The sequence below is a fragment of the Panthera onca genome, chromosome B4 (genome assembly GCF_046562875.1).
Source record: "Panthera onca isolate mPanOnc1 chromosome B4, mPanOnc1 haplotype 2, whole genome shotgun sequence".
NCBI lineage: Eukaryota > Metazoa > Chordata > Mammalia > Carnivora > Felidae > Panthera > Panthera onca.
This window is the reverse complement of record NC_138345.1, coordinates 96,546,402-96,569,992: the sequence shown is the minus strand read 5'-3', so window position 1 is coordinate 96,569,992 and position 23,591 is coordinate 96,546,402. Positions and strand designations below refer to the sequence as shown.

Below are 23,591 nucleotides of genomic sequence, written 5' to 3'. Positions count from 1 at the left end.
ATAATTTATCATAATAAAAACGAAAGGAGGTTTTTGAGAGCCAGAGTATGCATCTTTGTTAAAATTAGGCCTTTATATTAACAAAACAAATGCCAGAAGGATTAATCTTTTGACAAACTGAGTCTACCTCAAAATTCTCATTTTCTTCTTTCTTATCACATACTCCTTGCTGAAGGAACCTATTTACTTTTCTTTTCTTTTCTTTCCTTCGTCTTTCTAGGTACCCGATTCCCTCAAAGAACATCACAGAATAACCACAAAACCTAAACATACCCTTTTCTCTCAGTTAACGCTTGTTGTAGGTAGCTCTATTGTTCTTGTTTACCGTCACTATCAACAGATTTGCAGATTATTCCCGGTCTAGATGCCGGATTAGTATGCAAGAAAATTCTGCCATGCCTTTCACCAGGGAAAACTACTGAATACATTAGAGCTCAATATGCATATGCATGACTGATATGTGCCAGTAAGCTCATGTGAACATAAAGGTATCTCCTAATTATATGAGAACCCTCCAGTACTTTTCCACGCTTGGAAAAACTTCTGAGATACCCAGATTATGAGTGACATCCAAATTATGAGTTGTGTTTACAGCTGTCAGACGGAATATCTGAAATAGTAACATATTTAATAGTAAGAATAAAAAAGGATTTTTGAATACTTATAACTAATTCTCCGATGCCCTGGTTGTTGAATGGTCATCTCAGGACTCTAGAATCCGAACAAAACCATGCTGCCTGCTGTTAAGGATGCCTACTCTGAGACTTCTTGGCCTCAAAGAAGCAACTGCCTGTCTAACCTGATGCCATAAGTACCCTCTGGGACTCAAAAGCAGTGGTTTTCACATTGTTGTATGTGTTGGAATTACAGGCAGTGCTTCATAGAAATGTAGTTTTCTAGGCAGTCTGGGGAACATGCAATTTTTAATAAAACATTTCAGGTGATTCTGATGCAGGTGGCTTTTCAGAGCATGCTCAAAGGAGTGCTGTACTTGAATATGCAAAAGATTTGCAGCAAGCAGCAGAAGGGATAACTCAAACTCAAGAAAGGAGAAACACTAAGATAAAACTATCTCAGTTCAAGAATCCCAGATCAGAGGAATATTTAGGCCTTTATGTCAAAAGTATGCCTTACAAATAACTATTCAAGGGAAGTTGGTGACTCAAATGGACATTTTGGAGGGACCTCTGCCTAAGTAAATTATTTGTGACAAGGCAAGTATTTATAATTCTTAGGAAGGTCAGAAAGCCTACAGCAAATTCTTATGAAATCTCAGGCTTCGGTTTCAAAATTCTTAGAGAAATAGAAGAATCACAATTGGTGTTAAATATGACAATGCTACTAACTATGGTGAGAATTATAAAAATTATTTTTAATGTGTGAGATACTAAAGATCATAAGTATATACACCTATTCAAACAAATTCGTACTTGCATGTGGCAATTTAGACTCTTTATTCTTTAAAACAATGGAAATCCATATAAACTACAAATATCACCCATAGTTTTGTGACTCACGAGTACAGCCTGCTTGCCATGAAAATGGAGCAAACCTAAAGAATGATGTCAAAATTTCTCTTATGCTCTACTCAACAATCTCAGACATTAGGCACTAATATTAAAACATTTTTGCCTATGGAGGTGAAACGAAAATTTGGTGGTGAAAGGTTGCAAGTCTGCCTTTGATTTAACACAGTACAATTGAAAAGTTTCCAAGAAAGTTTGCCTCCTCAAGAGTCACAAGCTTGCCCTTTAATCTTCAGAAGGTTTATACTTCTCAGAAGTACCTCATATGATAGCTCCCCCTAAGTCCTTATCCTAAGGACAACATCTGTGACTCCACCTTCAACTGATTTCTAAATATAGCTCAACAGAATGTGTTACCTTACTTTTAACCTTGAGCAAACCAGGGTGTGCCTGTAAGAACAATCTACCTTGAAAATTCAGGAATATACTTCAGGCATTTACTGGGTTAGCATCAGAACAAAGCTGAAGATTCTGAGCTCATTATAGTAAAATGTTCTGAAAATGCTCTCAAAGTATTTTTAACATTTATCTGTGGCAAAGCATTGCATAAATGATGACTAATTTAGAGGTCTTCCGGATATGAATTTTAAAATAATTGCATGCAGAAAGGTGTAAAATGAGAAGGGTCCAAGGTGATTTTTTGTGTGTGTGTGTGTATCTCAAGAGGAGCATTAGCTGATGATGACAAATAGATAATTAGAATCCTCAGTCTCGGAGATGTGAAGGATTTTGTGATTTTGCAGGCATGGCCACGAAGCTCTTAAACAGACTCATTGTGAGTCACTACTCATAGTGTGGAAAGATCTGCACTGGTTAGAAAGGCTGAGAAGATAACTATAAGCTAATTTTAAACGCTTTTGGTCAATGGCAGAAGATTGGAAGCATAAAGCCAACAATAAATCTTATTTTGCAATAAACAATTTTATCACTTTCAGAATTTCATAAATATTTAATTGGAATCCTCTTGCACACACATTCTGGTGGCTTAACAGAAGATAAATAAGAATATAATCATACATGGATACTTCTCCCAAATGAGCCTAATACAAACAACTAAAGAATCATCCTTCTCTCCTTGCTCAGTGAGTATAATATAAAATACACTTTAATCAGTATTCTATTATTATTAATAACTCTCATGATTCCATGATAAAACACAAGAAAGAAAAATGTTTATGCTGAGATTTTACAGTACTTTAAAAAAGGGAAAGGGTAGGGATGGAATAAAGAATTCCAAAACTAAACATTCTTCATAAAATCAGAATTTATAAAGCAGAAGACAGTATTGGAAGGACCCAGGATCCTTAACCAGGTTTTGCACAGCAATGTTCAGCAGAAGCGAGGCCGTCCTGTTATCTAACACAGTGGGGAATCAGGACGAAAAGTCCAGCCTGCCACCTATTTCTCACAAAGGACGTCTAAGTCTTTCCTTCTCAATTTTATCTACGAAAGACCAGCATGTTATCTTTAAACAATCAAAGTGTGAAAAGCTGCTCTTCATCTAGTCCAATCAGGATGGAGTTGCTTTTCAGGCATATCATGCTACTATTTTCTGTGTTGAGTGAAGAAATGATCAATGGTGTTTTGCAAGAGTAACTTTAAACAAGGTAGAGGAGGGCCATCCAGAAGACATAGAAGAATTTCTAATAAGAGCCATGATGAAAGAAGTTCCATGAGGAGCAGATTACAACCATTCAGTTTGCAAACATTGCTTAGGTGATTTTAACAATGTTGTTACAAGTCCTGGAACTAGGGCTCAGAAATAAAAACAACATGTAAGAGTAGGTTTGGGATGTTCTCATAATTTGCTTCTTCATGAGCCATTATATTTTCACTGGCTCATGTACTGAATTTCCAGTTTTCCTAACATGTCTCAGATTTATAAATTCTGAAACAAGTGGATAGAAATGTATGCATTAATTTTTTTAACTTATATATGCATCAAACACATATTAAGCACTACACATGACTGCTCACCAATACTTAGAGCACTTCTAAGTGTGACATTCATCATCTCCAGATACAGGCCCTTATATTTGCTATTAATATAACACTAATACTTTAAAAGAAATGACTGCTATCTTATTCCTTAACAAGGTTTGCAAACTAAGTTGTAATAATGTGCCCTTGTTAAGGCTCTTTAAGTGATTGGATCCTTAATCAAATAGCCTATAGTAGAAAATTTTAAAATATGCTATGCAGCCCCCCAAAAAGTTGTAATATTAATAACGCAATAAACTGGCATGGGTTCTGCATGATTGAATTTCCCCAGGAAACTGGTCACTAAATAAATAAATCAGTGCAGTAACTGTCCAGGGCAAAGTTGATGATGATGATGATGATGATGATGATGATGATGGCAATTTATTTCTGGAACTCTTCTGAATATGAACAAATTTTCCAAGCAATTTCCATGTATTTTGAATAGTTTCAAACAAAATACCACGTAAGTCCATAATCCAGTGGTACACCCTTTTAATTTAAAATTGTACTGAGAGCGTATTAACAGCTTTAAATATTCAAATCCAGTGGTCATTATACTTCGCGTTGCAAATCTTCTAAATTTTCAGTTTCTATCACATATTACACTAATAAATGTCTTCAGTAAGAGTTCTACCTTATCTGGCTGCCAATTCCATTCTGCCTTTATCTCTGCTTTACTCAGGCTGCAGCACAAGTCATGACTGTTGTAACAGTTCTTCTGCAGAAATCCGCCCTCCAGTCCACATTCTTCCTGCTCTCATTTCCTACTTTTAAACCTTTCATGGATTTTCATAGTAAACTCAGTCTTCTAATGTTATTTCCCATATGATGTCCTCCATAATCTTCCTCGGCCTCATTAATTCTTTACCTCCCAACGCTTTCATAATATTTTATTCATAGCACTTATGTACTGAATATGATTAATTATCTACTGTGTATCATCACTGCTAGACTGTGAATTCACTGAAAATGAGAAATGCATGTTGTTCATTTTGTGTCACCCAATCTAACAATGCTTTATCAAAACCAAAACCAAAAACAAACAAAAATCTAGACATTTTAGTCACTAATTTCAAAGTTCAAGCTATAACACAATGACATTTGCGAGGCAATTCATTGATTCCTTATACACAAGCAATAAAAATCAGAATACGTATGTGCAGAAGCAGCACCATTTTCTATAGAAGCGCATGCCATAAAAAAAAATTAAAAAACAACAAACAAACAAACAAACAAACAAACAAAAAACAAGGAAATCAGAGCACCCGGGTGGCTGAGGCAGTTAAGAAACCAGCTCTTGGTTTTGACTGAGTTCATGATCTCATGATTTTTTAGTTCAAGCCCTGCCTCGGGCTCTGGGCTGACAGTGCAGAGCCTGCTTGGGATTCTCTCTGTCCCTCTCTTTCTGCCCCTCCCCTGCTCTCTTTCTGTCTCTCTCTCAAAAATAAATAAATAAAAACTTTAAAAAATTTTAAAACAACAACAAAAATGAGGAAATAATATGACATTACCAGAATTTATGTACATGAAATCATAAAGCTTGACTTAGGGACCTGAATAAATGGGGAGAAGTAACATGTCTTGATACTGAAAACTTACATTTGGAATGATGTTAATTCTTTAGAAATTAATTTGTAAATCCCATGCATATCAAGTCATAACTACAGCAGGATTTTTAAATGGGCTTTGTCGGACTGATTCCAAAATTTATACTGAAGAGAAAATATGTAAAATTTTGAACAAGAATGAGAGAAAACTTTTTCAAGCACAACATACTATAAAGGTAAGTAAACTGTTTAGAACAATATGGTATGAGCTCATAAAGGAACAAAAAACCAATTAAACAGAACCGAATTAATTCCCTAAAATATGACCATTTGCATTAAGATAAAACATATCAGCTCAAATGTATGAATAAGGGAGCCTTTTAAAATAATATGGAAATAATTGGTTAAAAATGTTTTAAAGTAAAGAAAATTAGACCTCTACTCCATTCTATACCCAAAAATTAACTAGATGAGGAAGGGTTGAGTAGTTAGATGTAAAAAAAAAAAAAAATAGTGTTTAAAAAGTACAATATTTTCATAATATTCAGAGAAGTCCTTCTAAGTGAGACAGGACCAGAGAACTAGGAACTTATAAAAGGAATGACAAGACATACAAATTAAAAGTCTTTGAATGATGAAATATATCACAAAGTAAAAAAGAAAATTGACATAGTATTAAGAGAAAATACTATAAAAATGTACACTACAAAAAGGATTAATATCCTAATACATCTAAAATAAATAGGAAAACATAGAAGGAATTCACAGAAGAAAAAAAAAATACAAGTACCAAATGTGTATGAAAAGGTGGACAAGTTAATTTAACTAGTACTGTAGCAACTCAATTTGCTACCAGCTTGTCAAAAATTTTACAGATGTTTATTATTCATTATGGAAAATTTGAGGGGACGGGATCCTCTCATACATGGTGGATGGAGGGTTAAAATGGTAAAGCTTTTGGAATACATTTTGTAGTATTTATCAAAGCTTTTAAATTTTTTGAACCAAAAATTTCACTTGTAGGTATCTATCCTATAAAAATGCACATATACACACAACAGAAGACTGTTCAAGGATACTCATGGCAGTCTTGATTTTAATACTGGAAAAAATGGAAACAACGCAATAAAGCTCCCAGACTAATTCCTATAAATGAGTCAGAGAATGGAATGCATTTCTTTCTGTTCACATAAAAAAAAAAAAATCAAACTGTATGAAAATGCAAAGAAAAAATGGCTGGGTTGATACACACCAAATATTAATAATTTTATCTGTGAGGAGGGTAAACATAATGGGAAGGTATGAAACAGAGTAAAAGAAAATTTTCACATTGCATCACTCTTTTGTTTTAATCTTGTGCAGTTACAATGCACTCATGTGGTTTTTATAGATTTAAAAAACAACTATAAAAAGAGTACCTAAGAATATGTTTACCTAATTGCACAAAATAATAGTAGGCATAAAAGCTGACAGTTTGAATAATTAATAATTAATTACCAATTCATGCAACAAATATATACCAGCATAGTCTTGTACTAAAGACAAAGTTGAGCAGTAGGAATATAAGGATAAGACAAAGCCCTATCTTCAAAGTTATGCCATAATCATCAGGGGCCCAGAAAGGGCTTGAACCACAATGTGACAATTTCTACAATACAGGTCCGCAGGATGTCACTTTCCCTTTTTTTTTTTTTTTTTTAGTTAATAGTAATACTCCCAACAGATAATAGGGCACGAGAGTGGGAAGGAATTTCACATAATGGGCAGTCACTCTGACATGAGATCATGGGCTCTGCTGTGCCAGTGTTTGCTATTGATTCTCACCTCCACCCCTCACTTAAAAGCTGTGCAACCTTTAGCTAAGTGACTTAACTCCTCTTCACCTCTACATCTCAGCTATAACATGGCTATAATAACCTACATCCATTCCAAGGGTTTACTGAGAAGATTGAACAACGCCATTCATAAAAGCCTCCATATAGTACCTGGAACATATGTTTAGTAAATATTTGTTACTCTTCTGTTTGTTATCTTTAAAGAAGCCAAAGACAGCATGCTATGCTTAGAAAACTGAAAGAAGGTTGATACAGATTGGTAGCAAAACTATGAAAGTTTACTAGAAAACAGTGAAATAAGATAACCTTTAACTCCAAGTAAGTGCTGGGCATTTGCCTGTAGAAATCTGATTTTATATTTATTCACTTGCATATCAACAGGGAAATTATCTCATTATCAATAAAACAAATTTTAATATATATTCAATGGGAATTGAATATTTTCCTGGTGAATGTGTATAAATGATAATGAAATTATTTACTTCAAACATTTAAGACTTCCAAAATTGGAATTGAAAGCAATGTTCTATCTTAGTCAACAAGGAATTTAATTTTTGAAAAAAAAAATAATTCATCCACCCAAATCAAATAAAGAATTTCATTAAAAAATAATTTAATGCAGCTAAGTCAAAGATCCCTTCCTTTACATTTTCATCTGCCCTCCATCTTAAGGACATCATTACATATTTGCTTCCTCACCATCATTTCAAACCTGTAAGAATTCACATGAACTACCATTTCACACGCCATCAGTCTTTCTATATTGCTTGGATTTTTCATTATAATAAATACTATTACTGCTGATATTATGTATATATATGCATGCATGCATTGGGCTCCGCAGCCAGACTACACAGACAAAACCCTGGTCCTGTCAATTACTAGCTGTGTGACTTTAGGCAAGTTACTTAACCTCGCTAAGCCTCAGTTTCCGTACCTATAAAATGAGACTAATAATAATTAATAATTAATAATAATAATACATATCTACATATCTCACAAGGTTGTTGTGAGAATTAAACAAATTGCTGTATGTAGAACAGTGTCTGGAACCTTTTAAGTGTTTAATTAGCTTAAAACACTTAAAAATTAAGTGCTTAATTAAGTGTTAATTAGGTGGGATTAGTTCTCTTCTTGTTCCCAAACCCTTCCTTGTGGTGTTCTTAACATAATTCTGTTTCCTGCTTCTCTCTCAATGCAAGGTTACATTAAGTACTCTCTCTTATTGTTTTTCTGCCCTTTTTAAACTTTATGTTGGGGCACCTGGGTGGCTCAGTTGGCTAAGCATCCAACTCTTGATTTCAGCTCATGACATCAAGCCCCATGTCAGGCTCTGAGCTGACAGCGTGGAGCTTGCTTGGGATTCTCTCTCCCCCTCTCTCTCTCTCTCCCCCTATCCAATTCAGGTGTGTGTGCTCAAACTCTCTCTCTCTCAAAATGAGTAAATAAATGTCAAGAAAGAAAATATTTAAACTTCTATGTCAAAATAATCTTTATGTCATACTCAATACTTTATTTGAAGTCTTAATATCTTACTGTAGAGTAAAAGCTACATCTCAATCCCTATCTCCACTCATTGCTATCTTGGTGGGCCTTCTTCTAGCACTATTATTTCTCATTTTTTGCCCAATAATGTCAGATTATTAAAATTAAAACTGTACTTGGATGTGAAACAATTCAAATATTAAAAGGACTGAGTTTATTTTCCTATTTAATTTCAACATTGAGTATAGCTTGGGTTTATAATCAACATTATTTTAAGTAAATAAGTATTTAATGACTATTTGAAGGAATAACTCATTTTAACATTATAAATCTAATTATGACACTAATGTAAATATTACTATAACTAGTACAACTAAAGGCTTCTGCTATAAGATTGATATACATTTTGTCCAGAACAGCTTTACTCTGTGGAATATTTATTTCTGTCTTATAGCACAAGCTTTCATAATGAATCACATTCAAAAAACATTAAAAAAAGATATATGAGTATATGTTAGGAAAAAAATTGCTGATGCTTGAAGGTATTTTCCATCAAAAATTAAATATGGCACAATGGTCATTTTGTAGAGTTCATTAATGAAATTGGGAAGGGATTATTAATCTCTAGTGTTAAATTGAACTTACAGTGAAAATTGATCAAGCTTCTCCTGACTCAGAAATACCCTATGGCTACTATTGATCAAAAGTTTGGGACCCTGAATATAATTCATATCCAAATACAAAAATGGGAGATAGAAATTGTTCTTAAAAGGTTTCTTATCAAAACCTATCGCATTTAGCTTACTAGAGGAAGTCTTATGAGCATTAACTTTATTGTGAAGATCCACTGGAAAACATACCTGGCTAGGCTGAAGGCATCGTCAATCAAACCTGCTCTGTTACTGACAGAGAGAACCTAGGAGGTCAACCAGAAAAGGAAAAAAAAAAAAAAGGGAATCACTTAGAATTAAAACAGCAGGTGTTCACATATCAAAACAGATCTTTGATGAATAAATCCAGTTTACCTCATGGTTCCTGATTAATTGATCAATTAATAATCTCCAATTCCTTAAATCATAGTTGACTCTAAAATAGCCAGTTTGATTGATGTTCCCCAGCAACCAGCTTCCTTTGTCCAAAGTTATTCTGTGGTGCTCTGAAAACAGCATTTTGGGGGGTAAAAGAGATTTTAAAATTATGGGTTAAAATGATATGAAGCATATTTTCTAAATAGCAGATACTACATTACCAATAATTAAAAGAGAACACCATCATAAATACTTAATTGAAATCTACTCTTTAATCAATTAATCACTATATCTAGAATTTACTAGAAAACCTTTAGTTGGTTACTCATTATTACCTCAATTAATTGTTTTCTTATAATTATCATTTTTGTTCTTGATAAAACCCCATTACCTATACACAGTGTTCTTCTCAAGATAAATGTAACCAAGAAATCTGCCAATGTACTCATGTGGCTTCTAGGTAGATTGTATATAAATATGTGACTAGAATAAAAGAAAACACTTTAGGTGCATATTCCACTTATTTTATTCAGTAAGAAAGTGATTAAAACAACAGGGCTCATTTATTTTAAAGTCACTATTGTTCCTTGCCTTTTTTCTTGGGCTTTCTTGGAGGTACCAATAAATAAATAACAGACTTTCCAGTATCATCAATAATGTTGGGAAAAGGAACCTCGTTTGTTTAAGAATCTAATATTTCTATACATAATTAGAACAAAGATAATAAATTCTGTTTATTGGAATCACTTTGGAAAATGGTAACTTGTTCATATTCCCCAGCTAATTCAATTAAGGGAAGCCCATGAAAACAATCTTATAACTTAAATATTTAACTCCTTCAAATATGGTACAGATAGTGAACTCTGTTCACTTTGATGTCAGCTTCTATTGACTTCACAGAAGCATAGTTTACAATTCTAATCATTTTGTCAATGTCCTCAGGACTCATGTTTCATAGAAGTTACATAATGTATTAAGTTTACTTAAAATTTGTAATTTGTACGTACACACACACACACACACACACACACACCCCACACACATAATGGTCTATCTAATTTCCACAGTGACTCCAAACCAGAAAATGCATCCCAGAAACCATTTGTGTCTGTTCTGAGTAAGATGCATAATTTCTGATTTTCACTTTGTTATCAAGGTTTTTACACGTCAGCCTACAAAACAGGTTTTCTTTTTCTTTCTTTTTTTTTTTAAACACTGAATTTATATTCTCTCTCAACTAGAATCCACAAAGGAAGAGGTTGTGACCCCAAAATTATTGGCTGAACGTTAATGATTATTAATTGCTCAGGTCTAGAATGGGGTGGGCTCATTAATCTAAAGCATGCTACGTTCTGCCAATTTTTATAAATGTAAAGTAAAACCAAAAATGTATATTGAATAGAAAAATCTAATATTTAATGTTTCAAATAGCACTTCAGCTTTCCTGCCACTTTTATAAATAGCATCTGTTGGAACAGATAAAGAAATGAGTCTCAGACAGGTTAATCGAATTGTCCAAGAAAACCGGAAATGCTCCATCTCAGGTCTTCTGACTTTGGTGTCCTTTTTACTACATCATATTCTATGGATACAAGATGGTATAACACTTTTACTGTAATATGATATATACTTTTCACATTCTTATATTGATTTTAAAAGTAGGGACATAGCATTGGAAACAAGAATTAGAACAGGAGCAAGACAGTTAGATTTTTGTTCCAGTTCTCCTAGACATAAATGTTTGAGCTCAGGCCACTGAAAATAACCTAAGAGCTAAGTAATAGAATTTAAGGTCTCTTCCAATTCTGTGGCTCAATGCAAAAAGGAACTATTTTCCTTAATTTGAAATTTTACCCAGCTTAATCTATGCTATTTTTAAAAAAATTAATCTATCAGCTATTTCTCTAAAATATTAATAGTTCCCCAACCATCTGATACTTTGTTTTTGCATTTTTTCAAAACTTTAATATGCTTATCCACACAATTCCTATGAAGCTTCAGAATGTCACCCCACTTTACAGATATAAAAATAAAAACAAATAATTAACAAAAGATATGGCCTAACCTTATGAAGAGAGATTTCAATTAATCATGTCAGAATTCAGTGAAAAAAATTAAGATTGAAATACTGAGGATATTGTTTCTCTTAAGTAATCATAACTCTGTCTTCAAGAATACTAGGATTGTATAACAACACATATTTAAATTGTGATTAAATTCATGGGTTAAGAGCAAATTTGATCATTAACATCTAAAAAGTCATTACTTTTTGAAGAAATTACAATATTAAAGAAACAAGTTTAAAAAATAATCAAATTTAATACATGAATACATAATTCAGGTTTTGACAATTCTGAATCAATTATGGATTCCTATGATATGAAATCTGTTTTATAAAGTTATCTCTTGTTCACATTTTGGATCGGAATTTAATCTCATGTGATACGCTTGGCTCTAAATGGGTAATGGGTATTAGGAGGGTACATGTTTTGATAAGCACTGGGTATTGTATATAACTCATGAATCACTAAATTCTACTCCTGAAACTAATATTACACTATATGTTAACTAATTGGAATTTAAATAAAAACTTGAAACTACAAAAAATTAAAAATTTTTAAAAATAAACGTATTGAATAAGTTATAAGTAAATAAGCTTATTGAATAAACAACTTACAGGGAGAAGAGAGACAAATTAAAATAGGAAAACAATCCCTACACCTTTTATGTCATCTGATGAGAATAAAAAAGGCAGCATCTATTGTTTTTACGTATGCTATTATTAAATTGATAACTAAAACCTGAAGGTTATTACTGTTCATGAATATTTTTATGCCTTTCTTATAAATGAAATCTTTGGAGAAATGATTCCCTGAAAGATTTTGTAATAGATTTTTAAATGTCTTTTTCATTCTAGTTAATTATATCTTTAAAATGTTCTTCAAATTAACTAATGGCAAGCAATGAATTTTAAAGAGATCTTTCCCAATGGCCTAATGAGGTGTGTATGGTATGTGATGAGTACCAAAATAAAAAGTATGGAAATTATATTTGAATGTTAGTAATAACAATCTAGAATTATATTTAGAATGTATCCAAAATGGCACAAAATTTAGATTATATCAAGGCACAGAGTAGTTGAAATGTTATAGTATTCTGTTTTTATATTCTATACGTTCAGAATAAAAAGAGGAAGATTAAGCTTTTCTACTCAGTTTTGGCTGGTTACAGAAAAATCAGAATTTAAATCTAAGAAAAAGTCAGCCAAAGTAACAAGGGTATTAGTGTAAAACAAACTCAGGTATAGCAAAACATACTGTCTTTTTCACTGGACTTGTGTGAGAATCGAATTAGAAAATACTCTGTAGAACCTATAAAGAACCATGTGTGTGAACACAAAGGCAATGTGTTGAGGATTTGGCACATCAGTTAAGCAATCTATGTGTTTTAAAATCCTGTGTGTGTGTGTGTGTATGTGTGTGTAGTTTAGAGGCAATAATTTAGAAAAGAAAACGAAGGTCCTAAGACAATTTGGGCAAATTATTTCTCAAGCCTTAACTTCCTCTATAAAATGGGGATAAAAATAACTCATTCTAAAGGCTTGCGAATCTTATATAAACCAATGATTAAGGCAAACACTACATCATTATACTATTTTTAATATTTACTTGTAATTTCAGAATCAATTTCCCTTTTATTTTGAATCTTTTCTAACATTTGGCATTAAATTTATTTCCTTCCATTACATATTAATTGTCAATCCATATCCAAGGTGCTACATTTATAAATGTCTATATTCTCAGTATTTCAACATTAAAATCAAAAGACATAAATCCTTTACCTGCTTTCAATTATTTAAAAAATTGGTTTTAAAACTATTCTTAGGCTAAAATGAACTATGCCTTAACTTGGAATCAATTAGGTAATCATCTAAAGGGTTTAAAAAATTGAGGTGTCAAGAATATATATGTTTCAAATCAAATTTATACGTTAATTATTTACCAATGACTGTGCCTTAGTACCTCCTGAGATCAAATCTATGTTACTGACAATGAAAAATATTAAAACATTGATCTTATTGTTATAATTAAAAGGTGGACTTTTAAGATGCATTTTGATAAGAATTGACCAAAATAGTTTTTTAATGTTTTTATGGAAAAACATTATTATTGATACTAGTTGACTATATTTTGAAAAACAAGAGAGAGAAGTCATAACATATAAAAGGACACAAGAGTTAACAATCTGCCCCCCCCCCAATTTGTACATTGTGTCAGTTTTTATTTGTCATCAGAATAAAGGACTTTAAGACAAAACCAAATATAGTCAGAATGAGACTCAACAGGGAAAACAGAATGGTTGTTTTTCTTTTAGGTCCTGCTTGGAAGCTTCTTCCAGATTTATGGATTTATAAAGTTTTCAAGGAACATTTACTTGGGATGGGCATTCCCCACAAAGGCGTGAGCATTTCAATTGGGACAATGTTTCATCAACCTGAAGATTCTGCTGTGATTTAATGAAAACTGACACATTATACTCTGTAGATTGCATACTGTACAACTTTGGGGAGAGGAAGTGTGCCATCAGTATGAGAGTCAATGTAAATATCATCTCCCAGAGTTATGCACTGCGCATACTATATAGTGTGTGTAACAGCCATGTGGATTAATATAGGTGACATTTTAGGCAAATGTACACTTTGAAACATCATGTTATTATTATTCCTGATTAATAATGAAAGACTATAAGTGGAAACAACTTCTCAAATACACCTGTGGTTATTAGTCAAGAAAAGCTGTGACCCTATTCTGGGTACTCTGTACGAAACCAGAGGTTATCATGAATGACGGCATGCAAATAACTGGGGAGTTAGGGGAAATGGACCTTTGAGGAAGTATCCAAGAAGAATCAGACTTGCCCTGAATCCCAACACTGCCTAAAAGTTTTGGTCTGATCCTGACATTTGATCAGTATCTCTGCACTCTTCCAATTGTCCCATTTCCATTGGACCTTCCAATGAGAAATGTTTTACTTGGTTTCTGAAAACTGTTCTATTTCATGTCCCTAGCAATCCTATGTAGGGATGACTTTATTCTAACAGTTAAATTGTTAGGTTAATGACTCACTGTTTTCACTCATCATTTCATCACAAATTATGTAGATAGATAAAACAATCACATGAAAGTAAAAAAGAAGTAAAATGATAAATAATATAGTGTGAATTCAAAATCATGGTATGAATGCTAAGTCTAAGAAATGAGAATAGAATAGAATAAGCAATTTAAAAGTAGAAACACCAAATTTTAAAGTAAGCATTTCAATTCATCACTATATTACTTATGAATCTTTTATACATGATATATATAAATAAAAACACATTATTATAATATGTGATTATGTGTTAAAATATAATAGCACGAAAATTTGAATAAAAATTCAACTGGAAATACAAGGATTTACATTTCTGGTAAGTAGATTAGATTTTTCTGTAAGAACTTTTTCTTGTATATATGGATTTTGAGCACTCACATCTCCCTTATAATAGCAAGACTTAGGGGGCAGAAACAATGTTTACTTTTTATTTATTTATGTATTTGTTTATACCTCACTTATTGCAAAAAAAAAAAAAAAAAGATTTGTGGCTCCTTATACAGTGGTTATGAAATCAATTAGCAGAACACAAAGAAATAAGAAAAACAAAGTGTGGACATACTTGACCATTTAAATCTAAATGAAATGTTGCATAAAAGATAATAATTGCCTTTTTTATTCAATTCAATAGAAAACAGAAATTAAAGAGACCTGTTTCACATCTAGCATGAAAGATTTAGATTGGATTCAAGAAATAGCTTTTTGGCAGTGAATTGAAATAGGTTACTATCTTATTTGAAGATATTTAGAAACAGAATAGAATCTCATCTTTCTCTGCTCCTTGAGAGTTAACCCTAGTTTAGGGGACACTTTGATGACCTATCAAGACCCCTCCTCTCTGTCCCTATAATTATCTGATTTTACGGAGTATATCACCTTGCCCATTCTTTAAAGAGCCAGTAAAGACAAGATAGCAGAAAAATGGAATTTAAAATGTGTCCTGTGTTCCATTATTTGGTATACTGTTCTATTGGGAGTTATGATTCTAATGTAATTACATTTGGGATTATAAAATAATACAGTTTAAGACAGCCAAAATTAGTACTACAAATGCTTGGTTTAAAATTTTCTCTTTACTTTGAATGACATAAATAAATTTAATAATTATATAGGCAGATTAAAATTAGACTATGTACAAACTATACTATATTATACTTAATTTTATAGAGGTAATTATCATTCTTCTATATTTTCTTTTTAATTTGTCTTTATTCACATTTTTACAACAGCTGAAACCAGAGGTTAAGTTGTTAAACAATTATCTGAAACCAAATAGTTCCTGAGGAGAAAAAATATATTTTACCTGTTTTGTTAGACACCCAAATAATTGCTTCTGAAGACACATGGCTTCTATTTCCTACCACAATAGTTAATGGAATCTGCCATAAGTAACTGCAAAATAAAATAGAAACTTTAAGAATAAAAAAAGGTTATAACAAATAAACAAACAACATTTGCTATGCACCTTCTGCATGATTTTTATTACTCTCTAGGGGCACTAAAAAAAATTCCCCAGTCACAAAACTAAGGAAGATGAATTCACTTCTTCAAAGCCATTACACAGACTTAGCCTGTAAGTGTTTGAATTTCAATACAGAAGGGGGACTTTCAACAAAACAATTTATCTTGCAAACAAAACAAAACAAAACAAAACAAAACAAAATGATTTGCATTTTGCATTAGGAATAAAAAGTAGCTAAATCAATAAATCAGAGCCATAACAAATTGATTAAAATCTCAAAACAACTCTTTTCCTTTCATTTCTATATTAAATTAGTACACATTTCAGTGGCTTCATGCATTTACATTTCAACATTATCTTTATTTATTCAGATAACTATCCTAAAAAGTACTATTATTACATTTTACAGAAAGGTTAATTAATACAGCACACTTAAAGTTGCTCAGCAAAGTAGGAATGAAAAAAGAAACTAATCAGATGTCCCTAAAATCTAGATCAATACAAAGAACACATAGGACACACTTAATGTTCTGTTTTGTGAAATGAAATTTCCAAATTGATGTATAAAATCATCAACCAATGTGCAGGGTTCAGTCATGAGTCTCAGCGATTAAGGGAAGAATTTTCTAGGATTTGATGTTTTATGGGATAAAAATTGAAGCCTATTTTTGTACATGAAGTAGTATCAATTTAATCTCAAGTGACTAGCCAGAGATAAGCTGGATGGTCTTAAAATAAGTTCAGTGTTGACCTACCATTGCACCATTAAGAACAGGGGTAGCCAATAATATCTAGTATGTGAAAAATATTTGTGATTTTATGGAAAAGACTATATGAGCTCTGTAATTTAGAGAGTGGACAGAGAATTGAGAATTTTCAGGAACCATATCCAGGGTTATATAATTTAAAAATATAATGAATATGTTTTGGGGGGGATGGGAAAAGAGGACATCTCCTCTCATTCTGTCGTATGGAATTTAATTATGTTATAATTTCATGTTTCCCACTTACAATAAGCAGAATTCAGTAATACTAAAAAAATATAAATGGAAGATTGGCAGAAATTCACAATTTTATACGAATTGCCATCTATAATATGAAAAGTTAAAATAATATGTTTAAAATTCTAAATTTTAAAAGTATATGCTGTATGTAGCCAGAGAAACATTTTTGAATGCCAACTATATGGAGACACTATGTTGTACTACAATGGAATCTACACAGTTGGTCAGGAAATAAACACACCTATAGTAGCCAAAAGTATTGTTTTCAAAGTACAAGTAAATGAACACAACCCATGTAAGCTCTTTATCAAATACCTCCAAGTTCGTAATATAATACTAAGAATATGACAAATATTTAATAACGGTATTACTGTGAGAAAGACAAAGAGAGTTGATATTTATTTATTTAACAGCAGATCTTTAAAAATAATAACTCTTTTGTGATTAATCAAAAGCATTAGTTAAGAGAGAATAGTGCTTGATTGTGCATCTGATTCTCAAAGTAAACTATGAGCCCATATTTGTGTACCAAAGATTTTTAAAAAGCCTAGAAATGGAAGGCATTCCATAAATTGCTGTTGAATTGGATCACATGGGATTAGACCAAAGTAAAATAAAAGGGGCCAAATCATTCTATGGGCAAGACAGAGATTAACTTTATGAACTTGACTTTTTGGTATGCGTCTTCCACATGGAGTTGGGTCAACTAAATTGTGAAGCCAAATAAGTATCAGTTAAAGGGCAAGAAATATGTAAAACTGAAGATGTTTAAAAATCCTTAAGGATAAATATATCTTTTTTAATCATGATCATGGAATGTGAATGAAACACTATTTTCCCTTATATAAAAAAATATAATTCTGCATCTAGTTAGACTCTATTCTTCTAAATAGTGAAGCTAGAAATTATAATAAAATTTCTATGGCATGCTTCAATATTTGAATTTCAGCAAGAGTCTCTAAAGTACAGAAAAAGAGATTCATGCCAATACCCACATGTTGTTTACAGTCAATGGCACATACATATAGGAAACTTCCTAAACGGCACATAGCTGTTCAGATGCAAAAGAGTTAACTATAAGGTACTGGGATACAAACATTCGGGCATTTTGTAAAACTTTTGAAACAGTCTTCTATATTTTTTCTAAGAATGCTTTTGCCTTCTGTGTGTCTGCATGTATGTACGATTGTGCATGCACACAGTGAAAATCTACATATTGTCACAGAAACAAAGTAAGTAAAAATTACAAAATACCAAGCATATCTAAAATTTGTATTCATTTCTGAACTGCTATCCGATGAATCCTATGTGTTATTTTTCATAACTTTCCAAACAACACATATTTGATCTTTTCACAAATTTCATTTCAAAAATCAAAGAAAGCGTGGCAATTAGGTTGCTTTACGGTTATAACTTAAAAGGGTGGAAGACACTAAACACTGTTGAGTGAAGTGTGGTGTGGTATAAAGGAAATCTCACCCTACAGTAGGTTATGTTTGAAAAAAGACTAGAAAAAAGAATTTGTGAAATTAGATTGTGTCCCAGCCACCTAAGTTTTCATTTTAGCCATCTCGTTTTAAGCAGAAAAATAACAAAAACAAAAACATACACAAAATGCATTTCAATAGACCTCAAAGATATTTTTTCTTTAATATTCCCTGGGACTACCTCTCTTCATAGTTCACATTTTTTTAATGAAACAATATTTATCCTAATAACCACATTAAGGTAGACAATAATAGGTACTTATTTTAGTGTGAGAAATCTTTTTTAAAAATGGTACCAATATTAGGAAAGCATTAATGTAGACACCATACACCCTTGAGAGAGTGCTGTCATTGGGTCAATAGCAAAAGAAAATACAAGTGTGGAGGTAAATATAATTCTCTGTAGCACGGGACTCTGAGAAGCTCCATAAGTATATGAGGAGATATTACTTAAGGTTGCAATATATTAACTTCATAAAGAAAAAAATAAACTACACAAATTCAGAACTCCCAAAGTACATAAATTCTAGCAAATATTTAATTCACTTTTATATGCCATCAAACTTTATGCAATTATTAGTGATGTAAAGATCTTTCTGTGCTACAAATATAATTATTATTACACTAAAAATGTTTGGGAATGTTGTAGTGATGTTCTAGTATGCTTTAAAAAATTCAAGACAAACAATTGAGTATACTGGCTCAGAAAATGTCCACAATTTATGGGGTTTCTTGTATCATGGGCACTGTATTTTACTGGATCAACAGCTTGCATTGTTTAATAAAGATGTAGATAGGCTATATACAAAAGACAGATAGAATTGGTTTTGAAGCTCTGACCACAGGTTAGAGTGAATAAAATGATCAATAATATACAATTGAATACTAAATTTTTAACTGCAAGCTCTGTTATTTCAAAATAGATAGAAAATAATTTTCAAGATTAAAGGGACTCCATGCATTATCTTACTCTTAATATTTTACATGCCAAGTTCTCAGGGTTCAAAATTATCCATATGATTTTATAACTCTAGCAAAAGCAAGGCTCTATAGAACTGATGTACTTACACAGCCTGGGAGAAATTCTTCCTTTAAAGAGTCAGACCCATAGCTGATACATCTGATGCATGTTATAGGCTGACAGAGTATTTTTGTTCAAAATTTGTTCTGTCATTTGCGGGTCCTTTATGTTTTTCTGCATCAGTGATGTTTGTGTCAGACTGATCATTCTCAAAGGCATGGCCTAAATCTCTCTAACTTTGCCACAGTCAAGTAGTTTTTATGTACTTCCTGGCAAGGCCAGGGTTGATGCCTAAGCAGGTTTAGCCCAGGGCCAGAGAGGATGGAGGACCGACCAAAAGCAGCATTTGGCAGCTGGGCGGGATCCGGCTGAGTAAAGAGGCGTTGACAGAGTCAGGCCCTGACAGTGTGGCAGGGTACTACTGTACTGAAACAGTTGGGCTGCAAGGGCAGTTTGGTGAAGGCCAAAATATATGCCGACCAGGACATTTAAGACCATGCTTTCCTGAGTGACATTCCACATTTAGTCACCAGAAAACATTCATGAATTTCTTTATCACTCCTACGTATAGCCCATCTTGGAACTAACCTGCCTGGGAATGATTTCTATTCCTTTTGGAAATTAAAACAAAAACAAAAACAAAAAATAATTCATGCCTCACACCTCTTAGGTATTGGTGGATGGTAAAGTCAGGGTTCTAATATCCCAGGGTAATGGGAGTCAGAATGGCCAACCTCATCCAAGCACTTCACTTCATTTATTAATTTTAAACCCCATCCCTTCTGTCTCCCCCCCCTTCAATCTTGTCTCAGGGCACCTTTTAAAAAATGAAATGAACTGATTTAAGTTCTATTATCTTTCCTTGGCTTAGCTTTTAATAAGACACAAAACAATACGAAAATACAAAGTAGAAGAGGAAGAAGCACTGTGTGCTGTTTTCAGTAATTAAATAAGCATTTGAAAAGAAAGTTTAACAACAAATAAAAATTCTATGTATGTTGTGTGTTCAGTGGTTTCAAACACTGAAAATGAGGGAAGAGAACATATTTAGATGCTAAGTAGCATTGATACTTAGACCACTTAAAAATGGATCTAGTTTGAGTTCCTTTGGCTCAGACACTAGTTAGTCTGGTTGTGGTTTTTAGTTTGTTTTAATTAGTCTTTCTGGATAGTTTCTATTCTCATCTATTTTATAAATCTCAGTTTGCTCCATTCCATTTAATTGACTTCGATGCATCTTAACTTTCTTGAATTTAATTCAACAAACATTTACAGGGAAAAGTAAGAAATCACATATCTTTCTAAATCACCATGATAATTTAAACTCTGTCTTCTTAAACAAAATAATTTTGGTATGCTGTCATTTTGATGGTTAAAATATCTGGAAATGAGAGTAAAAGAGGAATCAAAATGAAAACCCCACATGTAAATAAAGAAATGAAAACTATATTTCACTTACATTTTATAATTGTGGTAAGCATTTCTTTTTAAAATGTTAAAAAACCCACAGCGAAACATACTAATAAAAGCAATTGTTTTTTTCATGTAAAGGAGTGTTGTACCTGGTATTCTGAAGTTCAAGTGCTTTAGTTTTAGCACGGATGTCATAAATAAAATGTTGTTGGGTAATTATTATTCTATTTTCTGCTGTTGTATTTCCCAAGATGGTGATAACAGGATAACCCATCTGGAGTGTCCACTGATCCATTACTTCTTGTATATTTACATATTTTCCATTCCTTTTTAAAGCCTTTATAACCAAAATTGCATAAATTAGTTTTATAAACATGAATTATAAACATAATTAACAGTGAGCCATTTTTATTTTTACCTTTATGATTTACTTAAGTTTGAAAACATGTAAAATCAGTGAAGCTAATATAATGTGTTAGTAAAGTTAATCTTCTTGCCTTGAGTTAAGCTTTATACATACAGATAAATGAAAGCTTTATTAACATTAAAGTTTTTACTTAATGGAAAACAAAACATAGTTTATTGTTAAAACAAGTACTTGCAGCATCATTAAGTATCCCAAATATGTCTAGCATCAAACTTAAATATTTGTTATTCACCTATAGAAAAAAAACTACTTTAACATCAATATTTCTCTCAAACATAAGGGCCTGACACCATATTAATGTTGTATTTCAGAAGTACTGTCTTGCTGGAAAGTAGGCAAGGTACTTTTTACTACCATTTATGGTTTAAGTAATTTTAAATCCCATTATTTTTATAATATAATGTATCAAAATTAAAATGATAAAGCAATATGGGGAAAATGGAAATATAAAAAGTAAAACAACTGTCAGTGCCAATAAAAATTATGAATGGTTTATAAACTCAATTCAAATATTCAAGAAGAGGTTTTGGTATTTGAGCTTCCTATACTTTACCTCTGATAGTGTATTCCAGAGATCATTTCTGGCTGCATTGCCATACTTATGAATGGTTAAATAATCCTACAAAGAATATAAAATTGTAATTACAATTCGAAGGCTGAGCAATTTCCCGTAAACACGCTTATTTCTCAATTCAATTAACCATTTCTATTTGTTAGAATTGCATTAGTACAAAGGCAAAGAGAAAGGCATGGGAAATGATGAAGAATCCCATTTTAAAATATCCCAAAGAGATTTAACTATAACATATCTCTGGATCAAGTCACCAAACAATACTGCCATCTTAAAAATTATCTTCATAGCCATAATCACTTCTTATGGATTCCCAGGGTCAAAGGCCTTTCTCTAATCTACCAAATAAACCTCGGGCAATTTTAAAGAAACTATCTCTGCACTGAAATATTTAGAAGACACTTCCCCATCAGGACTTCCTGTTGAAATGTTGGGGGAAAAAAAAAAGAACTGTCTTATGGAAAAGAAAAAATAACAGCAGAAGCCTGACTGATATACGCTGATGTGAAGACAAGTTGCTTTGCTGAAAGAGTGAGTGATGACCGTCTCCAAAACACGTCCAGCTCCCTAGTCTCTCTGCAAAGGGCAGGCTGTCTCATACAAAAAATGATACACACTTATTTCCATGAGTTTGAAACATATATTAATATTTAATAAGAAATAGTCAATCCCACACTTAATATTTTTGAGCGTAGGACTTCTCATTTCCCAGTTTCCATCATTAGTAGTTAAATCTACACATTTTCTATCTACTTCATGCCTGTTCCCTTCTACGAAGCATGGTTTATGTCACTCTGAATACGTTATTTAGTTATGACTAACTGGCGTTATTCTTTTCCTGAATCCAAAGCAGCAAAAATGAATAGAAAATAGTATTTTATATTATAAAACAGAGGGGCCCTGCCATTAGAAATTCCATCATCTCTACAACATGTAGGTAGCAGACAAAATCCTAATTTACATCACAGTACTGAAAATGAGAAAAAAGAACTTGCTGACTCTTTTCAGTACTTTACATAGAGTGGAATACTTCGGGGATAATTAAACTTGGGGAAGAAATTTTTCTGAAATACAAATCGTAGCACCTGTGACAGATTCAGCTTTGTTGGCAACTCACAGCACAGCAAATGGCAACTCCCACTTAATCAGACTAAAGATGCAGTGCCCAACGCGAACTTAGCAACCACAAATCCATCACCGTCATCAGGTGTTATGAATAACTTTATTGAAAAAAATGCAACCCTGAATAACCAATCTGAATTCCACTTTGGCTTTGAATATGCCATATGAGTCATTTTCCATTAGAACTCAGGGACCAGGATTTAAATAAATTATTTGAGATTTAACTGTCACAATTATCTTTTATGCTTTTTTAGTACTTAAATGAATAAATTTTGGAACAATGGGAATTATGAAACATAAATTTGAGTTTTATTTTAGTGATGCAATAATAAAATGTATCAAAATAGAACTATTTATTTCTTGGATTTGGCTTATGGATAGTGTTGTTAGGATAATCCCAAAGAGGAAACAAAGGAATACTCCATGGATCTCGAAAGGTCTAATACATAACTACAAGAATCTCTTCACAGACAGACCAACTGTTCATATTATGAGTTGACCTTGACCCAATAGTGATCCTCAACTCAAG

The 23,591-nt window shown here is 32.3% G+C and overlaps 1 protein-coding gene across 1 annotated transcript in view; it reads right to left on the bottom strand.

The window, feature by feature from the left end:
• The window catches only part of TRHDE (thyrotropin releasing hormone degrading enzyme), a 384,591-nt gene that overhangs the window by 72,915 nt on the left and 288,085 nt on the right, over positions 1 to 23,591 (bottom strand). The window contains exons 8-12 of the mRNA XM_078449668.2: positions 21,923 to 21,988; positions 21,092 to 21,279; positions 15,859 to 15,947; positions 9,402 to 9,532; positions 9,237 to 9,292 (exon numbers count right to left, since the gene is read on the bottom strand). Coding sequence (XP_078305794.1) covers positions 9,237 to 9,292; positions 9,402 to 9,532; positions 15,859 to 15,947; positions 21,092 to 21,279; positions 21,923 to 21,988 — 530 coding nt within the window. The remainder of the gene's footprint in view (positions 1 to 9,236; positions 9,293 to 9,401; positions 9,533 to 15,858; positions 15,948 to 21,091; positions 21,280 to 21,922; positions 21,989 to 23,591) is intronic.